The following is a 15,127-nucleotide window of genomic DNA, read 5'->3' as shown; positions in this document are numbered from 1 at the left end:
GTGGGCTTTTTACTGTTATATTGTTGCATTTTGAGTTGCTACTGGATTGAAAACAATCGTTCCGAGCTTTGCTTGGACTAACAATTCTGACCATTGACATGTGGGTTAAGGTGCAATAAGCAACATCCAGCAACATCCAGTTACAGCCAGTACTGCAGACATTAAATATAAAAGTTGTTTGGCAACTTTGGAAGCTCACATAGCTCTGGAGCCAGGTGTCATGCCGAAAAGTGACTGCCTGCCGAAAAATGACTGCCCCCCACGGGAACGCACATCGACGTGTTTCTGTATTTCTCCACTGCTTGCATACCATATGCGAATGTTTCATAAAGTATTCTTTATTAATATTTCTAAGAGTATGTTTTTTTAAGCTGAGTGATGTGAGGAGTGACACTGACCACTTCAAGGGAGGCGGGGGTGATATTCACAGAATTTGCAGGACTGAAAGCAGAGGAGATCAGGCAGTTGCATGTACAGTGATTTTGGTCAGTGTCACCCCTCACATCACTCAGCTTAAAAAACATACTCTTAGAAATATTAATAAATAATACTTTATGAAACATTCGCATATGGTATGCAAGCAGTGGAGAAATACAGAAACACGTCGATGTGCGTTCCCGTCGGGGGCAGTCACTTTTCGGGGAGGCATTCATTTTTCGGCAGGCAGTCACTTTTCTGCACGACACCTGTTGCAGTGTTGAGCGAGCCTACCTCTCAGTTTGAAAGAACATTTTTACCAAGACATTGTAGATGGAGAAGACAGATTGTGAATGTTTATTGAACAACAAGTAACAAATGCGAACGTTTTTAATACATTTCTTACTTTTATTGCACCTTTAAAATATATGTTAATGACAATTTATGCGGATTTCCCCCCCAAAAAAATGCCCCCTTTGAAATGTACTGATGAATTACAGAAGAGTTTTTCAAAAAGAAGAAAAACTTAGCATGAGGAACAAAACTTTTTTTAAGTTGCTGCTGTCGCAGTCGATGACGACATCACTCCGCGACTTGTAGTTCCAGTTTAGCAGTGCTGCCTTGTTTAGGAGCAAATGAAAGATGCTTTTGAATCTTTGGTGTGTACATATTTCCCCCAATTATAACTGATTCCGGAATACTTCGTTGAGCACGCAGCGCGATAACATTAAATATCTCACATCAGCGGAAAGTTGACGGAAGTCCAAACACGTGAGTCGCCGCGCTAGCTAGCATCGCGGCTAATTCTCCCGGTGTAAGCAGTCTGCAGCTCGCAGCTAAAGCACAGAGAGTTATCATTCATCCTCACTGTGGTGGACGAGCCGTGTAGCTGTAGCTGGATCTGTTTTGAAGCGTGTCGGTGGAAGCTCCCGGAATGGCTGGCAGCAGGATGAAGCTGGAGCTCAGTCGTGTGCTTCAGGGAGGTGGTCGTCTGGGTGTCCTGAGGGGGCTCGGCAGGACGGGGCAACACTCACTGGAGCTGCCTGGGTGTCTGCTTTACACGCACTTCGGCACAGTGCCTCACCTCACCCAGGACACCCTCCACACCCTCAGCAGCCTGCCCTCCGTCACTCAGGTCACTCTGTCCAATGTGTAAGTTCCACTCATCCCCCATCATCCTCCACACTGGACCATCCAGTAAAGTGACACCTGTGTCACCTTTGACCTCCAGAGCAGAGCATCAGGAGGTGTTGGAGGACTTCACAGACGGATTCGGGAAGTTTGCAGGTACACATCTACCTTTATTTTAAGATCCCTTTACTTGTCATTCATAGAGTCATCACAAAAAGGTGAAGTTGGGGCTTTTAACCGATCACTAATCAGAGCATTGATTAAACATACATACATATATGTATATATATATATATATATATATATATATATATATATATATATATATATTCTTTGCTGCTCTGACACATCCATTATTGATTAAAAGGTAATCCATGGTCAGACTTTAACATTTAACCATAAAGCGCAGTATTCATAATAATGTGGCGTCGCTTGTTTTACTCCATCCTACATATATGCTTCAGTTTAAAAAGAAAAAAACAAACGTCACATCCAATTCATGTTTGCAGTTAAGAGGAAATACACTGAATTACACTTGTAAATTCAAGTATGTTTTATTTCTTTATTTATTTCTTCATATTCACGAATGAAATGATAATGGAAAATGTCATTTTACCCTTTAAGCTTCACTTGTAACTTTCCTTCATCTTTGATCTTTGAAGTTGTTGGAATCATTTTGTTTATGAAAGTAAATAAAAAGTAACTTCTAAATTTGTCAAAGCCTTTAAAATGAATTGTGGTTGCTTGTTTTTCCTCACAGTACTTCATGTAATCATTTACAGTGTTTCAAACTGGATTATGTGCAACTGGTGGAGATGGAGCTCTCTTCTGTTATTATTTTCATTAATACATATTTAAATGGATCAATCTACCAGGCTCATGTAAACATGACAAGTAAGTGCTTTGTTGAGACAACAAAGGAGTACAGTTGCATTACAGTCCTAAAGCAGAAAGGCTTTCATTTAATTTGGTGGCTGAAGTGTGACAAATAAGACAAAGTGGGCCTTAAAGTCTCTTTGACAGCCCACTGTGACTTTGCAACATGTTTATACTCTGACAATAGACAATTAATTATTTTGTGTGGCCTTGTGACATTAGTTTTTTCCCACACAATCATCCCATCAGCTGTAATGTGATGCTTTCAATTATTCTGTTTTGGAATGTGTTTCTCACACATGTTGCTGAATTTGTTTTACATTTTTAGATTCATACAGAATCTAAATCATGTTTCAGTTACTTCTCAATACTGAAGATGTTAGTCATAATTCAAATGAATAGAGGAGTGAAACAGTCAAACGCTTTGACCCATGCATCAAGTTTTAACGAAAAGCCACTTCAATTAAGTTTATTCATACTAAAAACAGAAATACTTTGAAGCCAAATAAGTTTTTATGCCAGGTGACTTCACTGACAGTCGAACAGCTATCAGTTGCAGCGCTTCATGTTTTGTACAGCGTCACCTCTTTGGGATTCAGGATCTGAGACTTCACTGTGAAATGAAAACACTTCATCCATGTCAGTAAAAGCTCCACATCTGTGAATATGAAGAAATGACCTTGGACTTCATGTGTAGGAAAAACTTTAAATGCAAAGAGGGTTTTTTTTTTTTGTCCTCAGTCACAAACCTGGTGTGATTTGAAGAAGTGATATTTTCAATTTACCTTGTCAAAAATCCGTGAGGTACCAGCTTCAATCAGCGACCATTTGTCACCCTGAAGTTTCCCAATTGCAGCTCGGAAAAACATAAAAAACATTATTTAGTAGAAGTTATGCTATCTTTTTGTGTCAAAAATATATTTATTGTGAAAAACACACAAACAAAATAGTGTTCTTTGAAAAGTGCAAGAAAAAAGATAAAATAGCAGAAGTCAAACATTTTTTCTCATTTCACCCCCCCCAACCTCCACAAAACCTTCACAAGCCTCAAATATGACTGAGAGTATTAGGTTATTAATATAAACTGCTGGGCGACCCTCCAAGCAAACGCAGCAAGTGTAAACAACGAAGGGGAGAACTGGGATCAAGCTCATTGGATTAGAGAAATATGGGGAACAGTGGCATTCCGACCAAATCAACGACCAGATACCAACCGTTGTATGCATATGCGTGAATATTAATGTGAATAGTGATAAGGTTCGAAACAGACAGAGAGCTGGAAGAAAAATGGTCGTCACAAGTGAATTGCATAGAGGGACAAATCAATACATAAATAGAAGAAGATTAGAATACAGTTAGAAAAGCTAAAATAGGATATCATGCTGAAGGCTGGATGTGTTAAGCTCTACATTAGTTGTCTGAAAATAGTGTAGGGATGATCCCCAAGCTTTTTGGAAATATGTATGCAAGTTTTGGAGAGAGCAGTGGATTTTTTCAAGGTTTAGACAGGACATGAATTAATTAAACCAGTATGGCAGGGAGAGATGCAGTGGCGAGTGTATGCTGCTGAGTAGAAGACAGGCCTGGAGTCTCCTCACCAGAGGGGCAAAAATGGATGATAGGTGTCGAGCCGGGAGGTCCTCCATCATATTCTCACTGGTTTTCTGGGAAAATTCTTCAAGTGAAACAAAACTGTTATGTAAAGTATTTAATTCTTCATCTATGCTATTCCTGAAATGCTGAGTCAGACATAGAGGGTTGAAACAAATGGTTCAATAAGACAGAATTAAGAGATATGTTCTGATTAGATTAAAAAAAAGTAATAGATCATCTGCGTAAAGAGAGATCTTAAGCTCTACTCCGTTCCTCCGAATCCCTGGCGCATCTTCCCATCTTCGTAGCAGCAGCGTATTCCAGTTGCTAAGGATTATCGAGTCTTATTGCCCCAGGAATGAAGGATCTCCTGTGGCGCTCTGTGCTGCATGTTGGTGAAATGAGTGTGTTGCTGAAGGTGCTCCTCTTGTTGACCAGGACATTATGGAAGGGGTGAGGAACATGCTGAGGACGGACCTCGCCCTGATTAAAAGGCATTGAAACATAACATGCTAAATTAACGTTTGTCACAGTGGTTTGTTCAGTGGTCTTTTCAGTGAGTCTGCCTTAAGTGAGCTTTGTTCTCAACATTTAACGTTTCTGAACATTTACAAATGATGCAGTGACTTTAATAATGTAATCATTCTCTGCCAGTGAATCCTTCAGTATGTTTGCGGTGCGTCGGGCTTTGCAGCCTTTAACGACACTCTAGTTGTCATTTAAAACATGTCTGCATTTCACACGAGACAAAATAAGTAAAATGTCAAACAAACCTCTCGTCTCTGAGTCAGAGGCCACAGAGGATCAGACTGACTCTTTATTGAATTAATCTAGTCAGTGTCTGGTTCAATGCAGCTGATATTTAATCCATCGTATTAGTCGATTTAAGGTGACCACAGAAAATTAATATTTTCTTGTTTAACTGTGTTTTACACAAATGTCACACATGCATAACGCACACGTACTCCGAAGGAAAGGAACATTATTCCTGCCGGCTAAATTGAATGTCTGGAGCAAATTGCGGCGCCCTAAAGACAGGGCGTATTGGGTTCAGTGTTGAAAAGCTGATTTGCTCTATGAGCTGGACAAATAAGAATGACCTCTTCTGGCTCTGCTGTACAACAGAAGCTGAGAAACGGAGCTTTCCTCGGCCTCAGGCAACCGTAGTTGAAATTAGAAATGTAATCACGGCGGCGTCGCCTGTTCTAAAGTGTCAGGGATTACTACGGTGCCGTCTTTAAAGCCCCGCAAGGCAGGAGTTGCGATTGAATAATTAGAAATAATAACAGCATTTGCTGCTATTAAGCCCTTTGTTTTCTCACCTTTTTCTTCCCGGCTGCAGCTGGCGCTGCTGATAAGACCGCACCTCACAGCTCGCAGCTCGCAGCAGACTCAGAGTCATCACACTCACATGCAACTGCAAAGTCTCCGTTTTAGTCACCTTATTTCTCACTTGGCTCTTTGCCGTAGTTTTTTTTTCTTTCTTTCTTTTATGTCCCTTGTGTGACGCTCCGATTTCTGTTTTTCAGGTCTTCATGATACGGTGTTGTACTGTTCGCTTCATGACCCTGCGACCGTCTGCCCGGCGGGATACACCACCAACAAGGTCAGATTCTGCTTCAGGACAAATACAACTCCACTTACTCCACACACTGTTTCCTTTGAAGCCCTGTTTTTGTTTTTTGTGCTTTCTAACTGACTGACTCTCGGAGTTGTTCTACATTTGTTGTTGCTAATTATACCTTTAAATGAGGATTTTTATTTTCTTTTTTGACAAAGAATGAGCAAAAATCGAGAAGTTTCAACAGAATTTTAGCACGATCTGGCTGCTCACTCACTTTCTGAAACTTCAGGATGTCTAGACACAGTTGAGTTGGGCGATCAAACCAACAACCTTGGGAATGGAGGACAGCGCACTACAAGCTGAACCACTGCTGCCTACTACTGACTGAAGTCAGGACAGTTAGGCAGTGACGTCCTTCCTTCCACAACCACAAAATCCACTGAGAGACCATGCAAACCCCATAGAGAAAGTAAACACAGAATCTTGCTATGTGGTGAGAATACCAAACACTATCCCATCGAACAGTTTTGCAATAATGTGCTCATCTAGAATTGAAAATTAGAACTGTGTAGAACTGTGTACCTCTCTCACTGGTCATTTTATAGCCTATCAAGTCGAGGCAAATGTTCAAATCAACACAAGCGATGTGATTGTCGAGTTTATTTGCCAAAGAACGACGCGTTTAATGAGCTTTTCGCCGAGAGCAGGAAAGAACAACCTGCCTCGTATTTGTCAAGACTCGATTTGAAGAGAAACGATATAGAACAGAGCGTCTTCTCGGATAACGGCGGCTGTGTGTTGTCGTTAGACGGTGTCGGTGTGGGGCAGTGGCGGGCGGATCGAGCTGACGGCGGCCAAGTTCATGGCCCTCCAGAAGACGATACGGCCCGACTGGTACCAGAGCATGGCGGACGGCGAGACGTGGCAGGTCAACACGTCTCGCAAGAGAGTCAGGAAGTCAGTGGATCGAACTCTGGCTCACTTGGACGAGTGCCTGCTTCTGCATGAAAAATCACAGGTACACACACATACACACACACACACACACACACACACACACAGCGCTCAGCCTCTTTCAGTCTTCAGCACACGAACACAGGAGACGAGGATTGATCTGTGGTTACTGAGTGGTGACACAGGTCGCCGTGCAGTGATTGGACCTCGTGAGGATTTGCGTTATTTACAGGGCGCAGCTTCCTACATGGCTAATCAAGTAGTCCTACTTAATGCAGGTCAAAGTTCACAGGGACGGCCTCTGGAGCGCTGCAGGTTACGGTGCGCATGGCTCCATCAATCTGTTATGCTTCAAATGAGGAGATATGTTTTACTCATATGGCTGTCTCCCCAGGACGTTCTGAGTTTTCATTTAATACTCGGTCGAGTTTGGTTTGTTTCTGCTCGTTCCTGTGTGTTTTGTGTCTTTTTTTTAATGTTTTGAAATGTGTTCATTTGCGGCTTTGTTTTGCCCGTTTGTCTTTGCTGAAAGCTGCAGTTATGAGCCGTTTTATTGCCCCGTCTCAAAATAAATGTCCCTCGAACCATAAACCTAATCGCGAAGGATTCTCGCTCAGCAAGGGGAACCGGCGGAGCGTGGCGAGCAATCCTCCATGATCTCCGTACACACTGAGCTTTGCTTGATTGCTACCGGGCCTCCCATCCACCCCCTGCTGTGCCTGTCGAGTCTGTGATGGGCAGTCAACTTCGTATCAGGACATCAAAATCCAGATGCTTCCGCCAAAAAAAAAAAAGAAGTCTTTTGTTTGTTTTAGCAGTTGATTTGATTAATTTACTTTTCCAGCACAAAGTCGAAGCCGTGGACCGTTTGCTGTTTGTTATGATCCTTCGTCGATGGTTTTATTGATGCCCGCAGCGTCTGTCGTCGCAGGAGCTGGAGGGAGTTTCGGTGTTCGGGGTGGTGGAGGGGGGAGACATCCTGGAGGAGAGGGTGCGCTCTGCCAGGGAGACGGCCAAGAGGCCCGTGGCAGGCTTCTGCCTGGACGGCCTCCAGACGGGCTCCGTGGACCAGCCCCTGAGGACCCGGCTCATCGCCGCGGCGACCAAGGAGCTGCCGGAAGACAAGCCGAGGTTCGTCTTGTGCCCGCGTCAAATGAGAAAACTAATTACAGACAGGAACTCTTATCGATTTAGCGCCACAGGAAACAAACGAGGGGACCAGACGAAGAGGCTTCAGTAGCAGATGGAATAAACTGAAGTGAAAAGAGAAAATTACAAAAATAAAAGAAACGATACAAAGATTTTTGAAATCAACACGATAAATTAAAAATTTATTAATTAGTTTAGAAAAGGAGTAAGAAAAAAGCCTTTGCCAGTTACTTTTCATTGATCAGCCGATGGTTAATTGGCTTCTTGTCTCAGCTCCACTTCATTTGATGGCTAGAAAACAATAGAAGCCAGTATTGAAGCAGAGTCTCTGAAATCCAGACCACAATGGAGTTCATTAACTATTCTCCTGTAATTGTGTCTGTTCTTGCACAAAGCCGTGTGACTCAGTGAGGATTGAGCGTCGGTCCACTATTCTAAGCTTACTTCTTTACTAATTGATTCAGCTTCACTCGGAAGACCCTGGAGGTCCCTTCCTCTGAAGGCGAGGCCTTCTGAAGATCCCAGTGATCCAGCGACGATCCTCAGCAGCTGGTTAGAACCCAGCAGCTTGGGCTCAACCCCCCCAGCCTCCCGCCCCCTCCTCAGTCTGTCAGCAGTAATTATCGCACCTCAACCTTTTTAAGTGTCCCTGTCATTTTATTTTTATCTGTTTGCTGTGTTGCCTTCGGTGTTTTGCACCTAATTTCCGTTATTTACCCACACTGTGTCACTTTTAACGGAGACATCGATTTTCCTGATGAATAGCACCGTCTTTAGTTTTAAGTTGTATTATTAAGCTCAAGGTTTAAACTAATACGATCCATTTTTTATTATTTCTTATCTTGTGTTTGTTGTTTTCATCAGTTAAAGAAATGAGGCTCATAATAGTTTAAAGATATAAAACACAGACAAATGAGCTATGATTATAAGCTATTATTTTTTCAACAAATCCCATGCTCCTTATTTTATTTTCAGTGATCAGATTTAATACTCTCTTTGTGTGTTACCTTGGATACTTTATATTTTTTTTTTGGCTCTTTTCAGTCGGAATAATTATCCTAAAAGACATTATTGCAACACAAACTTATACGTAGATTAAACATTCACCCATTCAGAGTATTATGCATCACTTAAGCCTATTAGCTGAAAATAAATCACTTCCTGTTACTTTGATTAGCTCAAGGACAAACGCCCTGTAGACCTGTGGTTCCTCCTTCAGACTCCGTCAGCCTCTCATAGACTTCCCAGCGAGCCTCCGTCCGCCGGAGGTGATGGAGGAGCTCTTCAAGTGGCTCGCAGAGTAGAAGGGCGCGGAGCTGCCAGGAGCTTCCACCGCCAGATCCCTGCGAGCCGTGCCGAGTGCCGCGAGGCCCGGTCCCCGCTGCTTCTCCAGGCTGTCGGAGGATGCAGAGGGGTCATTACCGGATGCTAAATCGGGCCTGACCTCGGGAGTCAGATGGAGCCAGTTAGCTGAGAGTATCAACACTCAAGGGTGCGCGTGTCGTGGCAGAGCGGAAGAGCGCCGCTGGTGCGATGACGAACGTGCTCCTCGCGTGGCGGTGGAACGATTCAGACATGCTACACACACGCGACGCTCTGTTGAGCGAAATATTTGTGACAAAAAAAGAAGAAGGTTAAAATCAAATTACATCTAATCCTTATTCAGATTTTAACATCCTGATTTCTGCTCAGATTTTCTTTCTAATTGTAGTTTTGATTCTAATTCTTTGCGTCGCGTCGTTACTCTGCGATCGTCGTGTTGAATAAGCGACCTTCCTCCGCCTCCCAGGTTGCTGCAGGGCGTCGGGCGGCCCGACGAGGTGCTGCTGAGCGTGGAGGCCGGCGCCGACATCTTCGAGGGCTTTTTCCCCTTCCAGGTGACGGAGCGAGGCTGCGCCCTCTGCTTCGACTACGACATCTCTCCGGACCCCGAGCGCGCAGGTAGAGCGCCCCCTACAGGTGTGGTGTGGGATGAACTAAGTATTTTGTCTTTTGTTTTTTTTTGTTTGTTTTTTTTTTCTGTACTGAAATTACATTACATACAAAATAGTCTCAACGCAATTAGCACTTGTTTTGCACATATTGATCCAGTAATTACTATTCACGTCTCCTCAACGACAAACTCTTCTGTTATTGTTCTTTCGAGGTCGAAAAAATTCTTGTACTTATTAGATGGCAGCCTGTAGCTGCACTTCTGGTCTCAGATGTGTTGCACATTAGGGTGGAAGTGCAGAGAGGTTTAATTTCCAATGTATAAAGGAGTCAAAAAGCCTGAAATGGAGCTCAGATTTGGAGGAATTTGTTTAAATCTCTGCACTGTTTTAGTCAAGCTGCCACAAAATCACTTTATTTAATGGAGGGAATTATTTCTCGCCCAAAGCACGCCGACCTGTCAATGTGTAATTCTGAAGATTGAAATGTCTTTATAAAGAAATGTGAATGATTCCTTTCACGTAATAGTTTTCTTTTTATCATTTCTATACATAGAAGAGAGAGAGAGAAGTTTAGTGGGATCAATAAGCTGACATTTCTCATCCAGGGAAGCGTTATTGTGCCGGGAAAAGGGCACTGCTTTCATGTTTTTAATAACAGCGTTAACTGATAAAAAATTAACCATTAAAGGATCCCAGCAGGGGGCGTTAATTTCCATAGGGGGAGCCTGGATATTGGCTTTAAAATGCAAACAGCCTTAATGGTCCGGGCTCTTGTAGTCACATCACACGGCCGCACAGAGAATCTCAGTACGTGTAATCAGACTTTAATGGTGAAGTGAGAAGGCTGCGCCGAGTGTCAGTAAATGAACAAGCCTTCATCTAGTTTCAATTTGGCGAGCGGCGAGGCCGCCTCTGACAGCTGGCGGGGCCGCTCCGCACGTAACGAATGAAAAATGAATGCCCGTGTGGGCGGGGCGGCGGTGTCACCGCGCAGAAGAGGCATTCATTTTGCATTAAGATCAGACGTAAATGTAATGGTAAGTGAAATTATGCATGTGCATGGCGCCCGGTGTGTGTCCGGGCCGGCGATCGGTGAAGTAATTGGACGGGGAGAAATCCAGCTGGTGATATAAAATCAATGGCGTATCTCATTGCGGAGCCGACAATTAAGCCGGAGCCCGTCGCCCTGCCCGCCGCCCCCGGTGAAGGAGTTTCACCACGACGGCGGTGGGGAACCCTCAAAACTCGGTGGCCACTTCTGAGGCCTTTCCGCCTCATTAAAAAGTTGCTTTAAAGTCACCGGGCAGAGGGGAGTTTGGTGCCTGATGCAGGAGACATCGCCAATCGATGCTGCGCAGCGAGTGTAATGGAGGTTAGTGTTGGTGAGAGCGGCGATGGTGCTGAAGCCGGAGAGAAACTCAGACAATTACTGAACCCTGTGGGGGAGGGCTGTGGCAGCCCCCCCACCCCCCGCTCACGCTGGATCACACACTCATTCCTCTACATGCGAGTGTTACACCGTTGCACTCTTTTGTCCATTTTTTAAAACTTTATATCGAAACTTTCCTCGCACTTTGCTATTTGCTCCAGATGAACTCATTGTCTCACTTTGCAACTGTTTTTGCATACAACAAAGGTTTTTAGTGGTAATGAAATATTGTTTTATTGTTTGGACTTCAGAATGTCAGAAAATGTTGCAACCATATCCCGAGGCATCCTGTAGCCTTAAATTTATCTTCTAAAATCCAGACAACAACCAACAAACTGTGATACACTCAAAATATTTTGTGGGTTTAATTAATAGTTTCAGCTCTAAATGTCTTAATAAACAGGAGACGAGAACAAAAATGATTTTTTTAACTATTCCATCTCTGCATTCTGTCGTCTTCAACCACGAAAGAATGAAAAAAAACCCCAAAGGTACGCATTCAGCGCTGCTCAGTCCGGTTCTTATTGACACCGTCGCACACTCGCTGCAGCTTCTCTTATGTTTAATTCATGGCTCCTATGGGGAAATTTAACCCTTGCTGTTTCTGGGATCGACAGGCTGTCAGAGTGCCGGCGCCCTGAGAGCTGCTGGGGGTCAGAGGTCTTGCTCAGGGACTCTCAGTGGTGAAGCGATAGCCATGGGATTTGAACCTGCGAACCTCGGATCCTAATTTCCTCTGCCCTTTTGTCAGCTGAACATCTGTGGTGTAAATCTGGAAGAAAAAAAAAAAAAAAGCTGCAGATGAGCTTTAATAACGTGCAGCAGAAAAACTGAAAAGTTCAGACTGAAGCAGCATTTTATTTTCCGAAGCTCGTTTGTTGTATTCTTTTGATCCAGTGTAGCGTTTGAAAGATGTGGATTTAGTTTCTTTTTCTGCTACATCGTTATCCTTAATAATAGATATTCTAAATGGCTTAAAAAGGGTGGCTTCAACAAAACATTGTTCAGTCTTCGATTTCCTTCTCTGTGCTTGGGTTTCTGCCTTTGTAATGTAAAATTCATCTTCAGCGCACGTCATGCTTCCCTCCTTTTCTTACATTTTATTAGCTTTCAGTCAAGCCTCATTTTGTCCCGGTTCATTCGCGCGCTTATCAGTCGCCCTCCCCCTCCCTTCAAGCTCCATATAGACCCTTTGATAATTTCCTTTTGACGCTTTGTTTATACGCGTTGTTGCTCTCCGCTTCACCTCTTGCAGTTTCCCGCTAAGCTCATTTTTCCTCCGTTGTCTTTTTTTTTTTTTTAATCTTTATCTTTAATCGTATGCGTTGCTGTTTAACCTCAGCGTGTTCCACGTTGCTCGTAGCTCGTGGCGGAGCCAGTCCCGGTTAAGAAACGGGCCTCTTGTCGTCGGCGGCGGCGTCCTCCGCTCTCATTAAGCCGCCTTACGGCGAGCAGCCATGTGTGTAACGCAGGCACCGAGTGATCAGAGAAATGGCCCGTCTGTAATTATATGTGAGCAGCAGGGGAGATATGGGCCGCAGAAGTGTTTACCGTGGGGTCAAGCTCCACAAACTCTCCGGCGCTGTTGGTTTACGTTCAGCTGTTCAGAGATTGCAGTGCGGACGGTTTGCGCTGGGATGAACGGCACGGTTGTGTGTTTTGGCAGTGCTGGACCCGGATGAAGAGAAAGCAGAGAAAGCAGGGGATTCTCCGCAGAATGGCGACACTCCCCGCGCTGATCAAACACAGATGACGTCCTTCGAGATGGACCTCAAAGACAAGAGGTTTGCAGAAGCTATTGTGACATGATTTTATCAACCGCGGCGCTTGTAGAGCTCCTGTTCCACATTTATTAAGTCCTTGTTCTTGTTCTTGAATTCCTGATGAACGCTGTTTGAACTCCCCTCCAGGTACCAGGACGACTTCAGGCCCCTGGTGGAGGGGTGTGGCTGCTACTGCTGTAAGACCCACCAGAGGGCGTACCTGCACCACCTGCTGGTGACCAATGAGCTGCTGGCAGGGGTCCTGCTCATGATCCACAACGTGGCCCACTACCAAGGCTTCTTCAGAGCCCTGAGAGGAGCACTGGCCACCGATAAACTCGACGTCCTTAAAAGGCGGGTGCTCAGCGACGCAGGCGGACGCACAGAAAGGAAGGAGTGAGGCCGATAAGTCGGAGATTGATCTGAGGAGGGTAAAGGGGCAAATGCTGTTTTTACCTGAGCGTCACGGTCACAGACGCTCTGGAGTGTGATCCTGGTCCGCCGCTCGCAGAATGACTCACTCCATAAGTTGCTGAATGTGGTTAATAGACGAGGACACGTGGAGAGCAGAGCAGATAAAAGCAGCCATTTGATGTTTTTCGCCGTTGGGCCGGTGTCCTGATTTCACATCTTCTGGTCCCGTTACCTGAAAGCTGATGTACTGAATCTGAGCGGAGGAGAGAGAGACAGTTCAGCAGCCGGAGAGCAAAAGAAACCAGATGGAATGGATTAGCATGCAACCAAAAGTGTGAGGAATATTGGCAGATTTCTGTTCACAAGGACTGAATACCTGCCCTGGAATGACCAATGTCCTCTGAACTCACCAAAATAAGAGTACTGATCATAGTGACCACCAACAGATGGATCAATTTTCTTTTTTTTTTCAGTAATACGTTATGCTTGAAATAAATGTTTCTCTCTGTTATTTTAATGCTGCAATGATCTTTTGTTGTATGCCATTGGTATTTTTCACTTTAAGGACTGAAGCTTTTGAACATAAATAACAATGACAAAGAATATTTAAACCCTGCAAGATAAAAATTTTAAAAACTCCACTTGTATAAAATCAGAAGGATGCTTTTGTGAAGAAGACATGCCCGGCTCTTGTGGGATTACTTCATTGTTCACTTTATTTAAATCAAATTACGTCTCATTCCAGGAAAATGTCATTGTTTCTCCCATTTCTACAGAAAACCACAAGTGTTTTTCTCTCATACAGTAACTTCCTCAAGGTCAAAGAAAACTTTTTTTTTTAATTAAAATTAAGGAAACACAAACAGTATGTAAATCATCATGCTTAACTAGTGGACATTTACTCGATTGCACCTATATTCGGTGTCGCACAGGAGAATTGAGTTGCACAGTTGAGGATGATGTGATTAAACAGTCTGACAGCAGCAGGAAGGAGAAAACGCCTGTCGTATCTCTCCTCCACACACTCCGGGGTGACGCCGCCTGTCACTGGAGGAGCTCTGCAGAGACGCTGGCGTCCTGCGTGAGGTGGGAGCCGCCGTCCACGGCGGATGACGGCTCGGCCATCAACCCTCCCGTCGAGTCCAGAGGGCACCCCGGGACAGAGCCGGCCTCCCTTATGGGGCTGTCGGCAGATGATGCACTGCTGCTGCCCCGGTGGAGCGTGAAAGATGGCGGACGACACCACAGTGTTGTAAACGGTCCTGAGGAGTTTCCCCAGCCTGTCCTGGTCTTAGAGTGCTGTAGTATGAGGTGAAAAGGTGAAATTAAATGAAAAAAACATGAAGATCATGTTTTATAGTCAACGTAAACAGGTTTGCACAGTGTGACGTTGTAACCTTTATGAGTGTTTATACGTCCCCGGTTGTAAAGACGAGCTTCCCGATGCATCGTCAACCGCACGGGTTACTGCACTGCATGCTGGGATCACGCGTTGCATTAAAAAGAGTGGTTAACTGGAGTTCGATTCCAGCGATATTCTAAATTCCTGCAGCTGGGAAAGGGATGGAGATCAGCTGAAGATATGGCCGCTTCAAGATGGGCTGATATAATTGACTGTCAGACTGTGGAGATGTCTGCAGCGGGGGAGGAGAGAGTGGCGCATTTATGGAGCAGCCATGTGGTTTTTCTTTTTTTAACTTTACATTGAGGGTAGTAAAGAAGTGGGTCGGAGGATTCTCTTCCGTCAGCAGGCGGCCGCTGCGCATTAATGCTCCAGGAATGAAAACGTAGAACGTGCTCAGATGAGATGAGAATGGCAAACCTCATTAATGCCTGTGGGGAGGAAGTGTGACAGCGAAAACAAGGAGTGACCTCCAGACTATATGTTTATTTTAGGTTTTAA

At 44.4% G+C, this 15,127-nt stretch overlaps 1 protein-coding gene across 2 annotated transcripts; it reads left to right on the top strand.

Moving 5' to 3' along the window:
- Positions 1–1,000: 1,000 nt before the first annotated feature.
- On the top strand, positions 1,001–14,055 carry qtrt2 (queuine tRNA-ribosyltransferase accessory subunit 2). Of its 2 annotated transcripts, none has more exons than XM_030099979.1 (8): positions 1,001–1,569; positions 1,649–1,704; positions 5,547–5,623; positions 6,390–6,599; positions 7,467–7,666; positions 9,474–9,625; positions 12,714–12,831; positions 12,958–14,055. In XM_030099979.1, exons 1-8 carry the CDS (start codon positions 1,352–1,354, stop codon positions 13,208–13,210), a joined length of 1,284 nt encoding a protein of 427 aa, XP_029955839.1. In that variant the 5' UTR covers positions 1,001–1,351; the 3' UTR covers positions 13,211–14,055. The 2 variants fall into 2 exon arrangements, with proteins under 2 accessions (XP_029955839.1, XP_029955838.1); XM_030099978.1 differs by having other exon boundaries at positions 9,474–9,643.
- Positions 14,056–15,127: the final 1,072 nt, after the last annotated feature.

The sequence above is a fragment of the Salarias fasciatus genome, chromosome 9, assembly GCF_902148845.1.
Source record: "Salarias fasciatus chromosome 9, fSalaFa1.1, whole genome shotgun sequence".
Taxonomy (NCBI): Eukaryota; Metazoa; Chordata; class Actinopteri; order Blenniiformes; family Blenniidae; genus Salarias; species Salarias fasciatus.
The sequence above is the reverse complement of the archived record's forward strand: the minus strand, read 5'-3'. Positions and strand labels throughout refer to the sequence as shown.